The sequence below is a fragment of the Setaria viridis genome, chromosome 9 (genome assembly GCF_005286985.2).
Source record: "Setaria viridis chromosome 9, Setaria_viridis_v4.0, whole genome shotgun sequence".
Lineage (NCBI taxonomy): Eukaryota > Viridiplantae > Streptophyta > Magnoliopsida > Poales > Poaceae > Setaria > Setaria viridis.
The window spans coordinates 17,190,423-17,212,498 of record NC_048271.2 but is presented as its reverse complement, the minus strand read 5'-3'; the positions used below and the strand labels follow the sequence as shown (position 1 = coordinate 17,212,498).

Genomic DNA, 22,076 nt, shown 5'->3' with positions numbered 1-22,076 from the left:
TCTTCATTCTGTGTATGCTTTTGCATCGAACGCTTTATGAAAACGGCTAGTAAAGTACGTCAAGAAAATATAGTGCAAGGTCGCCATGACATCTGACGCATCACGGCTCAACCGTAAAAAATTGCATCTCACTTATGGCGCAAGAACCTGATGAGCTTATCAATCTGGAGCTTTCGACCATTTGCAAAGTATAACATACCATGTGGAAGACGTAACTAAAAAAAAAGATGTGGAAGACATTGCAATGTATATTATTTAAAACAACGTCGCGAAACCACATAAGTTAAGCTGCCAAGAAAATAACAAAGGACAAAAAAAAAAAAGGCTGAACCAAAGGCTATGCCAGGGCATCAGACATCACGATGGTAGAAAGCTCTGTGAGACACGGTTCTACCTCTCCAGAACGAACTCAAAACTAGGAACACGCAAATGTCACGGAATTCTTCCTGACTTAGGCTAGCCATGCTTCTCATAGATCTTTAACAATCTCAATGCCCATGGAGTTAGCTGTGCCAATGATGGACTTGCACAGCGCCTCAAGCGACATGTGCTTGCAGAAGGGGTCAGCCTGTTTCAATTTCGCGATCTCGTACACGTGGCGGAGAGTGAGCGAAGACACATTGCTGTGGCCTGGGCGACTGCTGGCTGTTTCTATTCCTGCAGCCTTCTTGAGGAACCATGATACTGAGGGTGACTTGACCACAAACTCGAAGGTGCTATCCTTATAAGCAGTTAAGGTCACTTGCATTGGAGTCTCTGCCTTGTACTTCTGGGTCCTGGCATTGAAATCCTTGCAGAAAGCCATCAAATTGAGCCGATAGAAACCCAGTGCTGGACCAACTGGAGGTGCAGGACGGGCAGCACCAGCTGGAACAATAAGACGGATTGTTGCCAGTACAGGTTTCCTTGCTGCAGCATCTTTCAGAGTTGCTGCCATCATTCAGAGTAATACCTGCATTATAACAAGATGTTCCATCAATTCATCATCATTCAGAGTCAACGAAGCAGTAGCTGAAAATGACTAGTGTAACTAGTCATGTTTCAGGAACAGATTAAAAAAAAAAACATCTACTACAATCAACCTTCAAGAACACTGGAATCATCTACTACAGTGAACCTTCAAGAACACTGGAATCATCTACTACAGTGAACCTTCAAGAACACTGGAATCATCTACTACAGTGAATCTTCAAGAACACTGCATGGTAAGCACAGAGAGCAATCACTCAAAAAAACCTTCAAAACAGAAATCTTATTCTAACCTTCAAGGGAAAGATGCTATTCTTCAAATATATAACAACTGTTCGATCAAATAGTAATGTAACTTGGCTTGATGAATTTACTGAGTATATACATGACCCCGGGCAGAGCCAAAGGACATCTAGGAGAGACCTATGTCGAATTTGCAACATGAGTTAGCCAGTGACACAGCTTTTCTCTCTCAGCAGCAGCATAATCGTTTTATTTTTCTACAAGAAAGAGAAAGGGAAAGAAAAGGAGACATTTTGAAACAGATGAAAATAACAGGAATGCCAACAAAGGTATGACATCTGGCCACATTTGCACTCAAGGACTGAACTCTTAAGTCTCTAAGAAGAAGCAGTACCCAGACATACATGGATCATGATCCAAAAATCATATGATATTTCAGGCAGGAAATTTGATGGACAGTAACATGCAAGCTCCCCGGCTAATCACTCGCTACGTATCCACCGATACGTCTAGTATACATAAATAAGTATTAAAATTTCCCTCGACAATATCTCAATATGCAAGACGATGATATAGGTGGAAAACGTCCAGCCGTCCAGGACTAGCAATAGCAACGACATAGCAGCAGTTCAATCGCAGGCTAGCAGCAAAACAAACGAGCAAGACGGACGAAATGCAGAGGGACGGAGTTTCAGTTCACAAGTTACCTACTCCGGGCGGCTTTAGATCCAGCGGAGGCGCTCGATCCCGGCGGCGCGCTCGTCCCAGCGGCGGCGCAAAGAGACGGCGCAAGAGGATGAGAGCGGCGCGCTCCCTCCCGGCGGCGGCGCAGGAGACGAGAGCAAGAACTCGAGAAGAGGGATAGGGGCGGCCGCCGGTGTCTCGTCGACTCGTCTCCCCCCTCCTGCCTGCCGAGCTTGTTGAGAGAGCGAGAGGGGTTTAGGATGGGCCTAGTGGAGATGGGCTTCAACGTCAACTGGGCTTCAGAATGAGGTTTTTTCTCTTTTTTTTTTTGCGAATGGCTTCAAAATGAGTTGTTAACGTATCAGATCGACGTATCGCTGGGTATCGGAATCGTATCGCGAATTAAACTATTATTTTTAAATCGAATTAATCATACGTGTATCGGGACGTATAATATCATGACCTTCCAGGCATATAGGTGATTGATTCATAGCTAATCAGAACAACATCATAGAGTGATGTGGCCGTGAAACAGCCGGCTAATGTGACTCGAAATTTTACAGAGTGACCATTATCTACAGCTACACCTATCAAATGAACCACTTTGCAATATTTACGACAGGCAATTTGCAGAAGCTGACATACAAAGCCCAAGCCTGGTCAAACACAGATTGGGCCACTATTGGAGCTGGATTTTCCTGGTTCGTTTTCAAAACAGATTTTTAGGAACATATTCTAGACATTTTTAGAGATCCTTTAAAACGAGTGCTTTCTGATTCGTTTTCAAAACAGATTTTTAGGAACATATTCTAGACATTTTTAGAGATCCTTTAAAACGAGTGCTTTCTGATTCGTTTTCAAAACAGATTTTTAGGAACATATTCTAGACATTTTTAGAGATCCTTTAAAACGAGTGCTTTCTGATAGCCATTGCGGACCACTGCGGGACCTCCGTATTTAGCGCAAAGAACTATTCTTTATAGACTCCTAAAAATAAAAGAAACGTAGAAATGTTGCAGCCTTGCTTTCAAATTCCCCGTACCCGAGCACAACTAATAGCGTACAAAAATCGCTATAAAGAAAAGCACTGACAGTGACACCGGCACGTTGGTGACGGCGGATAATCTCTGCCCTAGAGTCCGTTACGGAAGAGACTACCTGGGTCACACTCGCTGACAGACACTGAAACAGAAACAAGGAACTTGTTTTGAATCGCTGAACTTTGCGCGGAACTTTAGCATCGTACTCGTCTTCAGAACAAAACAAATCATATCCTCATCAGATAAATTAGTAAGCCCTACAATACAATAATGTCACAAGCTTGTTTACACCGACCGTAGTCCAGACCAGGCTCCCCGCCAGGATCTTCCTTCCCTCTTGTGTTGATGTATCCATGGGCACGCAGTCTATCCATCATCAAATGACATTGGGAGCATCGCAAAAAAGAAATAAATCAAGTACAATGGATTTCCTCACTCAGCTGCTGTGTTTGATTCCTCCATTTGGTCATCTCCAGGGAGTCCAAATATCCGTAGGTTGCGGTCCATAGAACCTACGGCAATGTACTTAGCATCGGCTCCAAACTTCACAGAAGTTACTTTACCTATGGAAGAATGCCACAACACTAAGTCAATCAGTGTGCTAAAAGATGAGATGGTAATCAAAGACATCGACAAAAGAGGGAGTGAGGGATATACCAGTTCCTGATAAATCCGGTAACGTCTTGATAAGATTCCACTCAACCTTAACATTAGCTACTTGGTGAACCCTACAGACACAATCAGAAGGCAGTCCTTCAGTTTCACAATAATAATATGACTACCACTATCAGGAGCGATTATTCTTCTGTATAACACAAGCCTTATATTATTATATTATGTATATAATACTGACAGCACAATTCAAATATTTCATATTTGTCAAGTTACCTATGGAGCCATGAAGTTTATATTCTTTGTGCAACAGAAATATTATGATGCAGATACACATGTGGTCTAACATTGTCTATCAAGTTTAACATCTCGATGCAAATGTCTAGCCAGAAACCGAACAAATGATGAATCTCGATGGAAGAAACTCTGGCATTTCAAGAAGTCTCTTGTGTAATAAGCATGATTGTACTATACAAAAACACATCAAAAGCAACAAATGTAAAAGTATACAACATTTAAAGAAATAATATGCAGTATAGCAAAACCATCTAAAAGTGCTCAGAGGCCACTAGGTGATCAAGTAGCCAGCCTGCAAACTGGAGGTCCGTCTAACTTGTCTAGATTACAAAAGGAATCCCCAAATAACATTGTCAGGAACATGAACTCTCAAATACCAGTAATTACAAGTTAATGAAACTTACCTTATGTCTGAACCACCAATGGCAAGATAGTTTCCGCTAAAATCAAATTCCACTGCAAGACAAAAGAGTAATAGATCAGATTTTTAAACTGATTTTAAAGAACGAAAATAATTTTCATTTACAAAAGAACGAATGAATTCTACAGGAAACAGGCACATTCTGAATTCCACAAAGGGCAATAAAGTATCAAGGTAACATGCCGATAGTGAATTTCATAAATCAAATAACCCTGTAAAGTTAGCTCTAACTATAAATATGCAAGCATGTGCAACATTCGCTGTTCACAACCTAGTAAGCTACTTACCAGCATTCGTCGGCGTGTCTGAATCATAGGGAGAGAAGGTCCTAAAATTCCTCAATTTCCGAAGATCCCAAAGCTTGACACCATCATGAGCAGCAGTCTGCAAAGTGGTGGGAGAATATTAGAAACCAAATAAATTCAACATTGTGCGCATTGCTTTTATGGGAAAGTACTTACAGCAAGGAAGTAACCATTTTCAGAGAAGGACATAGCAGTGACTGGTCCAACATGCCCCTCAAACTTTGCAACATTTGACTACAGATATAGTCATTATCAGACATGTTTCAAGAGCACAATCACCTAAAGATATTCTTGAATAAAGTGATACATAACACAAACCATACCTGAGTCTTCACGTCCCAAATTTTAACAACAGCATCAGTAGTTCCTGTTCCAAGGATAAGACCATCTGGATGGAAAGATGCAGATGTATATCCCTCTTGTCCTGAAGCCTCGCCAACCTGAAGTAATAATCACACGTATTGGTAATTTGGTATGCATATTCATAGAATGTGTTAGTGCTATGTTCATGTGTGAAGAGTGAAGAGTTGACCTGTGTGAGGCAAGATCCTGTTGATATATCATAGAAGCACCAGGAGTTATCCTTGGAAGCAGTCACGAAATACTTTTGAGTTGCATGGACTGTAACAGCTTCAACCTAAGGAATACAAAAAGGAACCATAGGCTTTTTAATAACAAAGTGACTAAAAGTTAGACAAGGATTAATACAAGTCCAGCTATAGTTCCTGTCTAATAAAAAGGTGCCAAGCACTGCTGTAGTATAGAAGTATGGTAAATGAAAAAAGAAAGGGTGCATTTTCACATTTCTGTAATTAAAACAGCTAAAACAGTTTATAGTGCAGCAATCAAGAAAACTTGATCGAAAACCATCATATTTCAAGACTTTGTGATAGAAGCATATCAGATATATCCATCAGAAAATATTTTGCAAACTATAATTTACATTACAAATTTCACCTCAGAAGTTTATTGTTACCTCAAACCATAAGTCATTCCATCAGATATACAAAGTAATAATATCATATTTGTAAGCCTTGCCAAATTTACAGCAATGGCAATCTGAATGCAAAGAAAGGAATATGGATGTGTGCATAGAGCATACAAATAGATGTCCGAGGAAACTATGCTTGGGGAAATTGTGGAATTAAGAATGCAAGAACCATTACAGAAATCAGACCACCAAAATACTAACCTCAGCAGTATGATCTTTCAATGTATGGATGCAGTTATAGTTTCCATTCTCGCTCTCTTGCCAAATGCGAACAGTCTGCAGCATTTGCAAATAAATCAGTAATCCAGTTACTATGACGACATTATTTTTTGCAATTACTTAAACCCATAACAAATGGGAATCACCTTATCTGCAGATCCAGTTACAAAGAGTCCATCCCGTGGAACAAACTTCAAAGTGGTTATCTGTGGAATGGATAGTGTCAAACAAGCCTTAGAAAGATATTTGGCGGCAACTATAGAAGATACCGTAAAATTCAAAAGCACGTGGAGAAATACCTTCTTTGAGTGACCAGTAAGCGTGCACAAGATTTGACCAGATGGCCGATCAAACAGCACTGCATTTGTGTCGATACCCCCAGTTGCAACAATGTCCTGTGAATCCATGATAAGAACAAAGTAACTGAATAAATTGAACAAAACTCTCCATTAATTTAACTAAACTAACGTTGAAATAAGCAATGCTCCAATTAAAATTGCATCGATAATCAATTAATCATGATGATAACTGAAAACTAGCAAATTTAACACAGCATATCAACATTTTCTCAGAAGGTTCTTGCATCACTATTTCCCTGTTCAAGGATATACCGCATCAAGGCAAAGTACACTCCAAATGCTTTGACACAAGGGGAATGGCCGAATGGGCAACAAAATGACAAGAGGTGTCATGGAATGCTGCCCTATCAATGATTGTTTACAGGGAGTGCCACGGGAAATCAGGCTTAAAGTCAACTACGTCAGCTAAAACAATGAATTTGTAGCATACAGAGCCCTGTATGGGCCACTAATTTGTCCATAATTGCTTATCCAGGTGCAACAAAATGCATCACATTGCCAGATACAAGCAATGTACAGCCTTATGTCCAGTAGCAAAAATGTGTGATTCAGTAGGTTCATATATCCAGTATCGAACAAGTTGCGGTAACAAACTAACCTTTGAAGGATGAATGTCCATGGACAAAATGCCTGGTTTGTTTGTCTTATGAAGGGGATGACTACTGATTTGAGTATATCTCTCAAGTGCATCAATCGGCGCCAGAGTTGGTGGAACCTGAGACAAAACAGAAAGAATTAGTCACAAAGTGAAGAATAAAACACAGCTAAAGCTTAACCTACAGCGGAAGGGTCTGGAACTAGTGCATTAGCGTGTCAGATTTAAAGTAACTTGCACCATGACATGAACTTGAAACAAGCTAAATCTGGAGAACATGATTAACTACCACAATGAATGTTTTCAACCTTGTTCTACTTTTTAACGCTGCTAAGGATAGTGCATACCTGTCTTTTCTTACGCTGTGCTGAAAGCATGGTATTACACTCTGTAAGTTCATCAATCATGACAGGGTTGATACCAGGACGAATCTTCTTCCCGTCAGGGCCAATTTCATCTTCCGTTGCTGTATCAAACAAAGATGAATCATTTTACCTAGAACCTGAACTATCAATTTACACAGAGAAGACCAATCAGCTGATACCTCTTTTTCCGTTGGAAACAACAGCTGCAGGAGCAGCTGCTGCAACTGATGCAGGAATCTGTCTCTCAGCTTGAGCCAAAAGTGTTCTAGCCTCATCTCTTTCCTTCTTTAATCTGGCTATAACACGGCAGGCGGCATCATGCTGGAAGGGACAAAAAGAAAAAGGCAAGTAAACATCATTGGCTAGATAGATTATTTTTTCACTTTTTTTCCGAAAAAATATATAACCAAAACCATTTAGTTGAGAAAAGAGTTTAACATATGAACTTCAATACAGCAGAAAATTCTAGCAGTAATAAGAAAGAAGCATATAGCATACACAGTTTTTTTATTGAAAATCAAAGAAACCAAGGTAAATATAGTTCTTTACCAAAAAGCTTGTAGACCAATAGACATGCTTCCTTAAAAATGACTTAGCAGTTTAGCGCTAATAATATCTATCATTTAGTTGTTTCCTAGATTCAGCTTATTAGCATTATTGCAGACCAAGCCATTATCATCATTTCGACATTTCGTATATCTTATTATGCAAAGGAAACAAAAAATAGAATTCCACACCAATAGTTCAGCATACAGGAACATAATCAGCTGACCAATTTCAAAACCAGAAATAAATGTAGTGCCATTAAATCAACAGCCATTACACAAAGCATCCTCCAGCACATGCACAACTGAAATATACAATATAAAAGTAGTTTCACAACATTATAATTTTAAAATATTAAAAAAATACATCTAGTAGAAACTACTAGATGGGCTTGTGGTAATGTCCAAAACTACACCTTTTTCATCATCAGAGGGAGTAATGCTTATTATATAGATCTAAATATAAATCGTAATTCAGGGCCATCAATTTGATTCAAAAAGTCATCTTAAAACAAAGGTTACATATTCAAATAAGAGTATATAAGCCATTAAATATAAATAAATAGAGGAGCAAGCAAACATTGTTGTACAGAATGATTTGGCATCCTAGCACATCTAGTGTTACCATAAGGAGGGAAAGTCAGTTTCGTCAATTGAAGTTGTATGCTCAACATGAATCTACCGCGCTCCAGCTACAAAGCTATGGAGAAGCTCAAGTACAGCCAAACAGACCATTAATCAACCAAAGTTACAGACTTATATTACCCTAAAAATAAACATTGGTATATTGTTCCAAGCAAACTAGAACATATTGCTTAAACAGGATATGGGGAAAATGAATAGGTGATTGAAAGACCTGGTAGAGCGCATGACTAAGTTCTTGTCTTGCTGTGTGAAGCTGCTGCTCCAAAGAATAATTAGAAAGCATGAGAGCATCCCACTCCTGCAAAGTTCAGGAAAAACAAGTTCTGCTTAGAGCTAGAGTGGATCGTGATTCAAAATTTTTGGAAAGGCCATAGTAATATGATATGGATCACATAAAGATACCAAGTTCCATGCTGATTCAGCACAATCATGGAAGTAAAGAACCAGCAAACTATTACAAGTTTATTCTTAAAATAAGATCAACTGTCAGATTCACTTCCAAATATAGCAATCAGTGCTTCAATTTGTGCACATACACTAACATGTAGAATTGCCTCCTACACAACAATTATGGATCAGTAGCTAGCATTTTATTTAGAAAATAGCTTTCTACTAGGACGTAGATGATGAGAGCTAAAACTTTTGTAACCTGCTGTTGATATTAACTTTAGGCTAGACTCCACAGACTTTAACAGTAGCATGGATGCATGGTTTGAATGAGGACAGATGGATGCAATGGGATATCTAATCTGCAGCTGTTGAATATATATATATATATATATATATATATATATATATATATATATAACAGGGTTCTAAATAGCTAGCTGTAGATATTGTAGATCCACTATAGCTAGCTACACATGCCACTATAAGTGGTACAGTCTATTTTGGCACCATGCTGCTATGCTCCTACAAACGCTATTTAAAACCTTGATAATAAGGATATAAGGGGGCAGACTTGTGCAGGCTTAAAAGGCACGTGTGTAGTTAATCTCAACAGCATACATGTCACAGATTAGTTAAAAGAAATGCCCAGGCACGTGTGGGTCATAGACTTTGCACCCTGCCACTTTGCGCTTAAGCCCAAAAAGGCGTGCACCTGCGCAAATGCGCACTGGGCCTGGAGCAGCAGGTGGTCATGCTGCGCTGTATCCAGGCACACGTTTCTTGCACTATGGGATACAAATGTTAACACTAACAATTGAAGAAATGTTATCGATAGCTCAGATCAAATTTTAATATGCTAAATAAGCCTGGTAGAAATTACTGGCAAAGATTGGAACCCTTACATTTTGAAAAATTCCAAGGAGTCCTGGAATGCTTGCAGCCTGCAAAGGCCTAGGCTTCACAACCTGCGAAGGATAGAGTTCTTCAAGAGTTTTGGCAGATTGGACCAGCAGTAATAAAATATTTACGGATTACACAAGACTACCAGAGTCAATAAACTAATGAGTGATACAACAACTGGGTCCTAATGAAATACAGCAATTAATGCAAATGCAAAATATCAAGAGTACACAAAATCAAACCCCACTGTTGATTCCAAAAGCATATCAATTAGTTCATGAAACTTCAGAAGAGTAATCTAATGTTTTAAGTGCCCAGAAAAAAGAATTGATGAAATTTCATGGATTTCATAAGTTCGATTTTTTAGAAAGTATTTTTGCATTGCAAATAGCAGTAGAACTACAACTTCAGCATATGTATGTTCCTTTTCAGCTACTGGATAGGGTGTTGCAATAGCATCATGCGAAAAGAAACATTAAAGAACCCTGTATGGATCTAGGAATGACCATGTATAGAGTCTCCTACGAAGGTAAACTAAAACCCTAACATCATCTTTTTCCCACTTGTATCTGGGCAGCTGAAGTGAACACATCACATAACCAAGGAAAATATCGATAGGTAAAAGGTTATGATGCGGCTACAAATTGATCACTAACCTCACAATCTTTTGTATTTTCTTTTGAATCTCAGATGTATGGTTTGCAGGCTTTTACCTACTAAAGTAGTGGGAGTTATACTGACAATGTGCCACCTTGTTAGTGTGTTAATGCACAAGAACCTTGTGGCGTAATTTGGTTTCTTCATATGATGCTAGAGGATCTCCACTCTACCTTGCTCAAAAATATCGCAAGCAACCTTACGAGACATAAATTGGCTACTGTGATACTCTACAGTCCACACCATATATGCTACTGGAAACTGTTGCTTCAACAACTTGTTAGCATACCAGAGAAGCCTTACCTTGTTGGTCTTGACCGGCACAATATCGTCCATGGTGAGCTCCTCCTTGGTGACCGGACACTTGCCATGGTCCTGCAACGCGACCGCCACGACACGAATTTAGCGGAAACAATTTTCCGAATAAAAAATTGCGGCGCGAGATCTGGGACGAAGCTACGGACCTCAACGTAGCGCTCGATGAGCCGCCGCTCGAAGAGGAGCCCCGACTTCTTGGACACCACCGGCTCGTCCGGCACCTCGCCGGAGACTACAGGGAAGCAACACTGGACGAGTTAGCTCACGAGGCGACGGATCAGATAAGCTAGGGTTAGGAGGGGGGAGGGGGGGGGCATTACTCGCGCAGATCATAGCGGCGGGGGAGGGCGAAGGACGGTCGGCGCGGAAAGAGAGCGCGGCGCCGCGGCTGGGTCCCCCCGGACGGCGACCACCTCGGCGGGAAGCGGTTGGCGGCGCCGGCGGCGGGGCGGGAGGATTCGGCGGCGGCGGGGAGCAAAAGGTTTTTGCCGCTAGGGTTTTAATTCGAGTGGAGTGGGAAATTTTGTCATCCTGTGTTCTTTTTCGTTTTAGCCCTCCTAGTTGGCGCCCGTGGCGGCGCGAAATTGACGTGAGCGCTCTCAACTTCTGGCAAATTCCCAAGCATGCCCTCGAATTTTCGCGGTCCTTTTCGTGGCAAAAGGCTGGACAGTTTTTGTTGGGCTTCGTAGGCCTGATCTGCTGCTGGCCCGCCCGTTAAAGGGCTGCAAGAGTGGGCTGAAATGCACGACACCTTGGGCCAATTCCTGTTTGACTCCTTCCTTCGGCGTGGCATTCTGATGAGCTCAAACAACTCGCTCACTCAAAAGCTGCGTCTGAGTTCAAACCGGCCGTCCCCATCGCCGCCGCATCGTCCGTCCGGTCGCCGTCGTCGTTCTTGCCACGGCGGCCGCCGGACCGGATCCGGCGTGCAGCGGGCACGTTCCCACCACGGTTTTGACAGCGTCGTGACCGAAAGGCGAAAGGGGGACCACGAAGATGCCACGCCACCCAGCATCTACATATATTCTAGCGTGCTCGTCGAGTGCTTCCATACTCCATATACTCCTAACATGGAAACAGGGAGCCCCTGCACGTACGGCCGCACGACTCCTACAGTTACACCCTGATTAACCCACGTTCACTACTGTTAACCGTGATTCTGTCGGGAAGACAGCGGAGAGAGTCAGGAACTCCGGGATGCTAAAGAACAGCATAATTTATCGTTATCCGCCAAAATCTGCCACACTTTTACCCCCGCCCCCCCCCCCCCCCCAAAAAAAAAAAAACCCTGGTGGCAATGTAGCATCTGATAACCACGCATGCCTTGTGCCTTGCCGTTGTACACTGTGGTGACAGCAACCCAGTCCCACGCAGGAACGAACCGGCCGCCGCCGTACGCCCGCGCATCGTCCCTCCCCCTCCCGGCGATCGACACCCGCGCGCAGGCAAAATTGACAAGTCGGAGCCAGCACTCGATCGCGTGAACGGAATATGTGGAGCACGTTGCGCAGGGCCCCGGGGTGCGCGTGTGCCGACCCCGCGCTTCCGACAGGTTTCCAGCGAAAACGCGCCACCCCCTCCATTCTACTCCGAGAAACTTAATCTGCACATGTGTAATTTATTTTTTGCACCAAATTCTGTATGAGATGCATATTTTACCAACGTTTGCACGTAAAAATACTTTTTAGATTTTTTTTAAATACGCACGGGTGTACATATCTTTTTTAGAATTTTTATCAAGCATTTGATTGCTCACATGTTATCACTAACAGGGGCGTCTCATCGATGACTCCCAAACATGTGAACACCCACCCACGTTTCGGAAAATCGTGGCCCTCCCGCTAGCCCGGATCGAACGGCGGCTCCGTTCCCACCTCCCATCGCCCCGGCGCGAGAGTGAGGCCGAGACGACGCGACTACGCCCAAGTTCCGCGGCACCAGGCAGCATGAGAAGAAGCAGGGGAAGGCGCACGCGTATCTTTCAGCTGGGTGGCCTTAGCCCTTAGCCTTAGCTAGGCACTAGCCTACAATCGATACACATGCATCTTTGAACTTTGCAGCAAGCCAGCAACGTACGACGGCTCTCACCTTTCATCTCAAATTTGACGGAACGAAGTTGGATGGATCCCATGCCGCGAGCTACTTGCGTGCATTATACGTGCAAGTTAGTCGCAGTATAACGGAAAAGGTCGCCTCTCGCTTTGAACATGTCCTGGGCCACGGGGACCTGGCCTAGTCATGCAGACACAGATTCCCCGGCCGGAGCTAGCCGGCTATGCCCGGCACGGGCGTGTGCATGGCGCTTTGAGCTAGGAGTGGTGTGACTCGGGTTTTTGGTTCGCACGTTCCGAGCAGGTGCTATCCGCGGGCGTACGGTGCTCCAGATATGTCAGATGTTGTCAGAGTGAAGGGAATGTTGTATTTCTTTATTTCTACATATACGCTTCACATATACTTCCATATACGTATCCTTGTTTCCTGTGCCTTATCTTTTTATCCCCCGTCTCTCGTCCTCTCCCCTCCTCGCTTCTTCCTCCTCGCTCGCCTCCCAGACCTGCGCCGCCGCCGCCGCTCCCTTCGCCGCTCGCCGACTCTGAATCAGAATGCCATGAGCAATAGGACACTTCGTGGAATGCAGTTTTCCAAGTGAGTGATTCAGATTTCAACATGATAGAGCACCATATGCTACCACTGATGACGAGAAGATCATGAAGGGGAACGGGGTGGGCACGCAAGAACTGCAGCAGAGAGGCAGCGTGAAGAGGGAGAGAAATACCCTGGATACAGAGACTGAAGAGACGCGACGAGTGCTGCCCTGCATGGGGGAGCGTGAGGATGGAGCTCTGGCGGGTCGACATCGTTGGACATGGAGTGCACGGCGAGGCGGCGGTGCCGGGCAGACGGTGGAGGGGGAGAGAAAAATGAGAGTGTGGCCCACGTTGCAACTATACCTGGACAGAAAAGAAAAATACAAAGGGAATACATGAGATGAGAGAGTGTGGCACGGATCCCATGTCGCGAAATGGCCGGCGAAGATAGACACCGCTGATAACGTACGTTCCAAACGGTAATTTTGAGGAGTTGCGTGATCCTTGCGTGCAATGCATGGCCAAGGATCGGAAGAGATAAGGCCGGCCCGGACGACGACACAGACGGGCAGCAGGGCCGGCATTGGTTCCGTTTGGTGGTGTACTTGCATATGCAGGCTGCTGCCCTCCGTTGCTGGAGTAATCTTTTCTTTTTTTTTCTTTCGGGTTTCATTCAAACAAGGATTACTACTGGATCCTTTATCCTTCGAAAAGGCATCGATTCGTCTTTCCTTGGTGGTATAAGCACATGAACACCGCGCATCGTGCTACCTGCTACGCATGCTAGCTTCTCCAATCCGTTTGCCTGGACACAACACTCTGATGATCTGATCCGGTCCAGCAATGATATCTCCCCAAGTCGACCTCCGATCCATTGGCGATGAGGAATCGCATCGGATGTCACGGCCTTTCTGCATCCCTGGGTGAAGATCTCTGTCTCTGATCATGTTTCCGGTCGACCTCGCCGCCTCCGGCCAGTGGGGGCGAACGCGTAAAGCGCACGTACGTACCCGCCGCCGTACGAGCTTTTGGTTTGAAAAATCGCTCCGAGGCACGGCGGCGGAGGCCGACCGGGTTCCATTCGCGCAGGGGCATGTCGCGCGCTGGTTGGCCGGTCTCAGACCCCGGAGATCGCCCCACAGCGACGCCGCCGGGATCGGAGATCGCCTGGGTTCATGCAAGCCAGGAGCCATCGATCGATCGCGACGGCGCTGGGTCACTCCATTCCAATTCCCAGCCGGGTGTCCGCGTCCATCTCCATCATCACCGCCCGCGCTTTCGCGACCACTTTCCAGCAGGGTGTGTGTCAGTGTGTGCACGTACCGGAGCCGAGGTGTCGAGCAGCGCGTGCGCCCGACCATCCGAGACGCGTCGGCGTCGATCCAATCGTCTGACCCCCGAGGAGGAAGAGAGATCGATGCCTCTTGCTGTCTGCTCCAAATATCCGAGCAGGACGTGTATGTACCCGTAGAAGTTAGGGCGTGTATCCGCTGCAAATATCTTGGACGGACACATGATAAGATTCCGCGACGCGTGTTTGCACGTTAATGGCGAGCTCTGTCTATTCATATTTTTGTTGGATTTTTCATACATTTTTTTAGTTATTAGTTGTGGGAGCACAGAAGTGTGTTAGAGTGCGGGAGTATCTGATAGGTCCTCAATAGTTCCTCAAGAAAGTATGCCTTTACCCTTAACTGGTTGCCTACTACACAAGTTCAAAGTGTACTATTGAAGTATCTAGCGACTATAAAAGATATGGGTAGGGGTGGTAATGGATCATAACCCTCATACCTCCTTCACAATCCAACTCAGTCATGTCTATTTTTAGCTCAAAATCATATATTATTATGACCCGGCTCTTATCGAACCTGATCCTTAAATTTGCGATTTGACCATACCTAGTTTTTTAAAGCATGTGGTTAAATGTTTAAATTGAACTTACTATTTGAATATGAAGATTATTAGATCCTTAGATGCTATCTATATAACATTTGTTTCAAAGTCTTCTAATGCTCGATTGTTAAGCCATCCAACTTCAAAGAACTATACTAACAAATAAAATTAATTGATATTGGTTGCTCGAATACCCTTAAAAGTTTTTTTCACAAAAGAAGTGATTGTAACATATGTAAAAGTAATAGAAATTCCAATATAAATTAAAGGCATAAATATGTATTTAGTTAATTTTATTCCTATAACACAAATATAAACGCTAATATTCAAGTTTTGGAGATTTGGTTTCGTACATTTTTAAACTATGATGGTATCATATAATTGAATATATTTTTCTACAAAATAAAATTAGATTATGTTTTATTTAAGTGGACAAATCGTTATACTTACTAACTATGTTATAGTAGTAGTCAACTAAATATATGTATCTAAGCTCATATATGAACTTACCAACCATTAGAAAAAAAATGAAAATATATCTAAAGCAGGATGTACGCGTAGAAGCTGGAGCCGTGTCTCGGCTGCAAATATCTTGGGCAGAGATATGGTAAGAATCTACGACGCGTGTGTGCATGTTGATGGTGAGCACTTTGCATGCAGGTGTAAAAGGAACGAGAGATGGGCTTGAATCAGTATCAAATAAAGATAGCACTCTTCTTTGCTTTCATTAACTACAGAGGAGATATCTTATTTTCATTAGCAATGAAGGAGATATCCCCATTGTAATTAGGAACTATGAATACATATTAGCTCCGAACCTTCCACGTGCTAATCTACCAAAAACTGTATGAAAGAATCGAGAAAAATATGAATGGATAGATAATGCAATAATTTATATTCATACAAAGTTTCAGGATAAATAAAACTTTGTGTAAGAAGAAACAGAAAAGACAAATATTAATATGAATAGAAGTGGATTTTGCATGAAAAGTGCATCCAACCCAATTACATGCTGAAATGGTCTCTTTTACTTCTCCTTGTACATTTTTTTTACTTCAAACTTTGTATGAATATAGATCATTGCATCCTCTACCCGTTCAAATTTTTGTTTTAATTTTCATACTTTTTTTTGTTTTACTAATCATGGTAGCACGGGAGTATGTGAGAGTGCGGGAGTACCTGATACGCCCTCAACAAGCTATTCTACATTCGGACCACAAATGACATTTCAAAGTTCAAAGTGTGCTATTGAAGTATCTAGCAACTGTAAAAAAAACATGGGTGGGCAAGTTTGGCCAAGTGTCATTTGACCATACCTAACTTTTTAAAGCATGTTAAATGTTTAAATTGAACTTACTATTTGAATATGGAGATTCACACAGAGATCATTAGATCCTAGAGTATGTCTATATAACATTTGTTTCAAAGTCTTCTAATGCTCAGTTGTTAAGCCATCTAACTTCAAAGCACTGTACTAACAAATAAAATGAATTGCTATTGGTGTCTCAGATACCTTTAAAAGTTTTTTTTACATAAAAGAAGTAATTGCAAAAAATATGTAAAGTAATATAAATTAAAAGCATAAATAGGTATTTAGGTAATTTTATTCCTATAGCACAGATCTAAGACACCAACATTCAAGTTTTGGATATGTTTTGCTACAAAATAAAATTAGATTATGTTTTATTTATATCGTTATACCTACTAACTGTGTTGTAGTAGTAGTAAACTAAATACATGTATCTTAGGTTATATGTGAATTTACCGAGGGATAAGGGTACCCCCATACTGGCTGGTCTAACAAGTGGGCCCTGCCCCGACTATGGCGTGTGGGGCAAGGAATGAAGACGCGTGGAGCATAAGCTTGGAGGCCGAGCGGACAGATTCTGCTCGGATATCGTGGGATTCATGTTGTAGTCCGACTAAGATTGCTTTCCATGTAACAACCGATTAGGATTAGATCCTATCCGACTTGTAACCCTAGGTCGTCAGCCTATATAAGGTGGCTAGGGGCACCCCCGAGGGCACCTCAACTTTTCGCATCCCATACCAATAATACAATACACCAGAACACAGGACGTAGGGTATTACTCTCCAGAGGCCCTAACCTGTCTAAACCTTGCGTCTCTATGTTACCATTCTAGTTCTTGGTCTTGCGATCTCCCCCGCCTATAAATCTACTACATGGGTAATCCCTGGTGGACTGCCGGTCACTAAATCCGACACTTACCCACAATTAAAAAAATGAAAATATATCATATTGAGCGTAACTCTATTTGTGCATTGATGAAGTAAATCATATATAACTAATTGATTAAAAAATAGCATAAAATTCTATTATAAAGTAAAGTCTATTAAATCATTAGCATACCATGTTGTCACAATAGTCATATACTAAAAGACAAATTGACAGTTGTTATCAAGCATAACATATTGATATCGAGTGACTTAACCAGGTGACTTAATGGAGTAAAATATCTAGTTGATGTAAATTCAGCCACCTCACGCACACATCAATGCTAGAGATGCAACCTACGAGCAATGGTATCAGGGTAGCTCCACCTAAGGCATGTACCTAAACCCTATATATAGTTGGTTGTGTTCTCGTATAAACACTTGTCTCCAACACTTCCTCATTTCCACCACTTTCCATATGTTCTACCTTCTCTCTAGCTTATTTACATCATCGGTAACAAGATCTAGTGGTCACTCTTGCTAGGTGAGGATGATGTTTGTGATGAACAGGATCAAGACACCTTCAAATGAAATATGCAGTGTAATTCACTCCAACATCTTCTTTGGTTTTGGCTTTATCTCCTAGTTTGAATGTCACTATGATGTTATCAACTACAATGTTTTTATTTTATTGAAATTTAGATGCATGCTTGTTTATAAATTTCTGTGGCATTTATAATTCATTAATTAAGGTGCATATCATGTTCATATATCTAAATGTTTTTGTTTGAACTAATTAACACGTACTATGAAGTTTTGTCTCACTTAGCTCGGGAGCAGGAACAAGTTCTTGCTTTAGGCATCTCTCTATGGCATCACCATTATCGACGTTGCACCTTGGTTCAGAAGACAACATGCAATTTTTGCAACTGTCTGCGTGCACTTCTTTGTAGTTCTATTCTATCTTTGTGACCATCAATGACCAGTTCATGTCTTGTGCATACTTTTTTTTTTTGGCATTGAAGGATTAGGTTATTCATCGAAATCCCGAGACCTATTAGAGAATCTTGTTACATATTACATGAAAGAAATCAGGAGATGGAGTCACCTACGATTTTCTGCATAATCACGTACACATCATATATACTCTTTACTGCTTTTTGTGACGTCCGGCATCTAGTTCTTTAGAAGCATCTGCCAAAACTGATGGCTTGGCTTGATATGTCACCAACCAAGGGGTTGCTGATGCTCACGCTAAAGCAAGAATGTCTTTTCAGTTTTCTTCTCTAGCTATGTCTTTGTACACAAGATTTCCGTTGATATTTGTAGCTTACTATACAATATATATAACAAAGAATTATTTGAAAAATATGAAACATATACTTTGGAAAATTATACCCGGACAGGAAGAGTTTTATGCTATTTTATTGAAAGCAATGTATATTTGAAAGTTATCATTGATATGTAGGATCTTTGAATATCACCTCTCATGAAAACTTCCAGATGGTGGCAATCATCACCGCGGGCTGCTAGCTCGAGGCATGGTGATGCATAGCTTAATTAAGCATCTTTTTTCTTTGTCAATGATCATGAGTAAAAAAAATTGACGATTTTTACTCGCAGAGGGTGAAACAAAATAAAACGATGTCTCGGTCAAAACCGAGCTAGGAGTATGGGAAACTAATCTTGGATAGGCAGCGAGGTGGTTAATTAGTTGTTCATGAGCTAAATTACAACACATAGCATGCACAAAAATAGCTATTTTCCCATCTATGTTTTTTGCTGAAAGATCATGCAGATTAAGATTTCTACAATAATATGACATGTCTGTAAACCCTTCTCCCAAATAAGCAAGTAGTATTGTTTGCTTGTTGAATCCAAAGTTCTTGCCGTCTCTTATGGGCTATAAATAGCCTGTAAACTTTCTGTTGCTTCGCCTTCTCGTCATTATAAATAGAAGCTGTTGCCATTTGCATGATCTACGAGTTTTTCGTACCCTTTCTTGTCTTCAATCCTCTCCAATCTGATCACCCTCCATCAACAACAACGAAAGGGAGAAGCACAATTCTTCACCCTAGCGGTTCTGGAGTTGGCGATCCATCATGCTCGACGACGACCATCCCTTCGCCGTAAATCTCCTGGACTACCATTAGGCTCAATTCAATGTGCTCCCTGGAATTGTTTGAGAGTTTCAGAATCTTTGAGAAAGGTGTTTTCAGGCCTTTCTTCAACGGGTTTTTGGTCGATGCATGGTTTGATGCGTGCATGCCATTTTTTCCCCTTGTTGCCCATGCTTGTTCTTGATCAGGATTCCATTGGATCGGCAATGGCCATGCACACTTTGATCTTGAGAGACCAATGGGTATGTGGTGCAATAATTGTCTGGTGGCTATCCTAGAAAAGCAAAAAAGAAGCAAGATCGGGAAGAAATCTTTTAGCTTTTGGACCCCCTGCGGTACCAAGAGAATAGATGCCTCGACTTGATTGTTTTAGCTTGTTGGTCTCGATGAACTTTATATCCATTTCGCCGAGAATTTTGATTATTGGGACATTTCTTTTGCTTGAATTCCCTAATCCCAATAGTAACATTCGCCATCATACGTACCCTATACTGTTCCTGCCATCCCCAGAGAGATGGCAAATAGAACATTACTGTTACAAATACAACTGTACAGCATTTGATTCTCTGGAAAGAAAGACTATAAAAGAATCGAGGAAATGTTTTCACAATACAGAATGGCTAGCAGTTAGCGATTTGCAATTTAGGATCATGCAAATCTTTGTGTGTCCTTGAAAAAATTTCTCAATTTAGAATTTACATGATGATTAGTATTTGTACCCTACAGGTTTGCAATACGCAGTTGTTTATATTAATAAAAGAAAGAAAGAAGATTGGTCTGAAACTGATGTTGCTGACATGTTCTTGATTAACCTCTGAATTTTCGCAGGATGGCATCTCGAGCCCCATCGCGGCGCACATCCTAGACTTCTGCGACGATGGCAGCGGCGGAGACCTGTTCGCGGCCGTGAACGCGGCCTCGGACATGTTCACGGCGTCCTCAGAGGATGCCTCGTCGTCGTCCGTGACGACGCCTCCCGCGCCCTGCAGCCACGGCGACAACGTGTCGTCAGGCGCCGCGGCCGCTGCCTCGGCCTTCTCCCCCATGGCGTCGCTGGACTCCACCTTATCGGCTCTCCTCGAGGAAGACGATCCACCAGTTCCCGACACCGAACTCTTCCTCCCCATCGATTACCAGTTTGCGGCAGCGGTCGCCGGGGACGAGCCTCAGCCGGAGCAGCAGTTCGACCAGGTCCCGGTGGCGCTCCCGGTGGCCGCCGCGGCGGCGGAACAGCCGGCTCTGCAGACGCAGATGAGCAGCACGGCGTCCGAGCTCATGCACCTCACCTCCTCCGGGTACAGCGACGAGTGCTTCGCGGCGGCGATGGCCGGAGGAGGGTACGTGGGCCTGGACGAGGCCCTGTGCCAGCAGCAGCCGCAGCCGCCGCTGCAGCCCGGCGCGTTGCTCCCGCCCGGCGTCATGGACACCGCGGCGCAGGGGTACGCGGTGGCGCAAGGCGGCTTCTTCGGGGCCGGCTGCACCGGCATGGTGATGTCCATGATGGGGATGGAGGAGATCGGCGAGTACCAGCGGATGATGGAGAGCGCCAGCGCCGCGCTGTCCGCCACGCACAGCGCCGACGCGGACTCAGCCGCCGCGGCGCAGATGGCGGCGTTCGGCGGCAGCGCCGGGGAAATGCAGGTAGAGTTCAGCGCCAGAGCACACGGCATGATGAACCGAACCCGCGCATGAGGCATGACCCGTTTCTTGGTGGTGCGCGCCAGATGGGCGGCGGCATGAGCCCGGGGCAGCTGCCGGCGGCCGGGGCGGTGACGGAGGCGTCGAGCCTGGAGGACGCGAGCTTCAAGAGCGCCCGCATCTCGACGGAGGAGAGACGGGAGAAGATCCACAGGTACATCAAGAAGCGGAACGAGCGCAACTTCAGCAAGAAGATCAAGGTGACGCCACGAACACGAACAGCATTCTGTGGATTCAGATTCAGATCGAGCCATGCATGGTTCTGACGGCATTGTGTTCTTGCTGCCTGCGCCCCCAACAATGGCAGTACGCTTGCAGGAAGACCCTGGCGGACAGCAGGCCCCGCGTGCGCGGCAGATTCGCCAAGAACGACGACTACGGCGAGCCGTCGAGGGCGATGCAGAACCACGACGAGTATGATCAGATTGTAAGTGATCCGAGTAATAAAATATTACAAAACTACACGAACGCGATGCAATTCTGGACGACGTAGAACCTGATTGCATTGCTTTGTTTAACTGTTTTCAGGCCGGCTTGAAGGGAGAAGACATGCTCGACCCTGACGCCCTGCAGGCGCACCTCAGCGGGATGAACTCCTACATGTACAACCACACGGTTGAATCCTGGATGTAGAGCATGCAGGACGATGGCTAATGTTTCCGTTTTGGTTTCCTAATTTTGTGCAGATTTCAACAGAGCCTTTTGGTTATTTGGTGCCATGGAATAATTGATCTTGTATAGGTTATAAAGTGCAGTGCTCAGCTTTGAGTTGCTATAGATCTACTTGTTACAGTATGCCAATCTGATTTCACCCTGTTACGAACTTACAATAGCCCGTAGTTTGCATCATGCAAAAGAACCAGGGTGGTTCAGAGTTTTGAAGAAAATAACGCATGTGTTGAGGATATATATACCTTCTTAATAGAAAGAGAGCTTCGGATCACATGTTTTTACAAGTACAAATTAATGGGATCACATGTTTTTTTTTCAAGTAGAAGGACAACCTTCTGCTGTGATTAAGGGCAGCTCTAGAACATTGCACGAATG

At 43.4% G+C, this 22,076-nt stretch overlaps 3 protein-coding genes across 7 annotated transcripts; 1 reads left to right on the top strand and 2 right to left on the bottom strand.

Annotated features, from left to right (window-relative positions):
- Positions 1-216: 216 nt before the first annotated feature.
- LOC117840586 (uncharacterized) lies at positions 217-2,133 on the bottom strand. Of its 3 annotated transcripts, XM_072290997.1 has the most exons (3): positions 1,920-2,133; positions 1,083-1,198; positions 217-952 (listed from the first exon to the last, which is right to left on the bottom strand). In XM_072290997.1, the coding sequence occupies exon 3, from the start codon at positions 938-940 to the stop codon at positions 470-472; it is 471 nt and encodes a 156-aa protein (XP_072147098.1). In that variant the 5' UTR covers positions 941-952; positions 1,083-1,198; positions 1,920-2,133; the 3' UTR covers positions 217-469. The 3 variants fall into 3 exon arrangements, with proteins under 3 accessions (XP_072147098.1, XP_034577000.1, XP_034576999.1); XM_034721109.2 differs by lacking the exon at positions 1,083-1,198 and having other exon boundaries at positions 1,924-2,133; XM_034721108.2 differs by lacking the exon at positions 1,083-1,198 and having other exon boundaries at positions 1,920-2,131.
- A 946-nt stretch (positions 2,134-3,079) lies between these two features.
- Positions 3,080-11,064, bottom strand: LOC117839003 (pre-mRNA-processing factor 19). Its single transcript, XM_034719226.2, has 18 exons — positions 10,876-11,064; positions 10,702-10,787; positions 10,541-10,612; positions 9,583-9,645; positions 8,502-8,588; positions 7,280-7,421; positions 7,083-7,201; positions 6,739-6,855; positions 6,081-6,176; positions 5,928-5,987; positions 5,764-5,838; positions 5,104-5,208; positions 4,895-5,011; positions 4,728-4,805; positions 4,554-4,650; positions 4,250-4,301; positions 3,594-3,664; positions 3,080-3,499 (listed from the first exon to the last, which is right to left on the bottom strand). The coding sequence occupies exons 1-18, from the start codon at positions 10,886-10,888 to the stop codon at positions 3,369-3,371; spliced, it is 1,581 nt and encodes a 526-aa protein (XP_034575117.1). The 5' UTR covers positions 10,889-11,064; the 3' UTR covers positions 3,080-3,368.
- A 6,589-nt stretch (positions 11,065-17,653) lies between these two features.
- On the top strand, positions 17,654-21,972 carry LOC117837804 (uncharacterized). Of its 3 annotated transcripts, none has more exons than XM_034717576.2 (5): positions 17,654-17,812; positions 20,160-20,972; positions 21,056-21,229; positions 21,337-21,456; positions 21,558-21,972. In XM_034717576.2, the coding sequence occupies exons 1-5, from the start codon at positions 17,762-17,764 to the stop codon at positions 21,660-21,662; spliced, it is 1,263 nt and encodes a 420-aa protein (XP_034573467.1). In that variant the 5' UTR covers positions 17,654-17,761; the 3' UTR covers positions 21,663-21,972. The 3 variants fall into 3 exon arrangements, with proteins under 3 accessions (XP_034573467.1, XP_034573469.1, XP_034573468.1); XM_034717578.1 differs by lacking the exon at positions 17,654-17,812 and adding an exon at positions 19,152-19,340; XM_034717577.2 differs by lacking the exon at positions 17,654-17,812 and adding an exon at positions 19,347-20,057.
- Positions 21,973-22,076: the final 104 nt, after the last annotated feature.

Coding starts and splice junctions, on each gene's coding strand:
- LOC117837804 (XM_034717576.2), top strand. CDS start 17,762: ATGATGTTTGTGATGAACAGGATCAAGACACCTTCAAATGAAATATGC. Junction 17,813..20,159: donor CTTCAAATGAAATATGCAGT/GTAATTCACTCC, acceptor GAATTTTCGCAG/GATGGCATCTCGAGCCCCAT. Junction 21,457..21,557: donor ACGACGAGTATGATCAGATT/GTAAGTGATCCG, acceptor AACTGTTTTCAG/GCCGGCTTGAAGGGAGAAGA.
- LOC117839003 (XM_034719226.2), bottom strand. Junction 10,613..10,701: donor TCATCGAGCGCTACGTTGAG/GTCCGTAGCTTC, acceptor GTCGCGTTGCAG/GACCATGGCAAGTGTCCGGT. Junction 5,988..6,080: donor TTACTGGTCACTCAAAGAAG/GTATTTCTCCAC, acceptor TCCATTCCACAG/ATAACCACTTTGAAGTTTGT.
- LOC117840586 (XM_072290997.1), bottom strand. CDS start 940: ATGATGGCAGCAACTCTGAAAGATGCTGCAGCAAGGAAACCTGTACTG.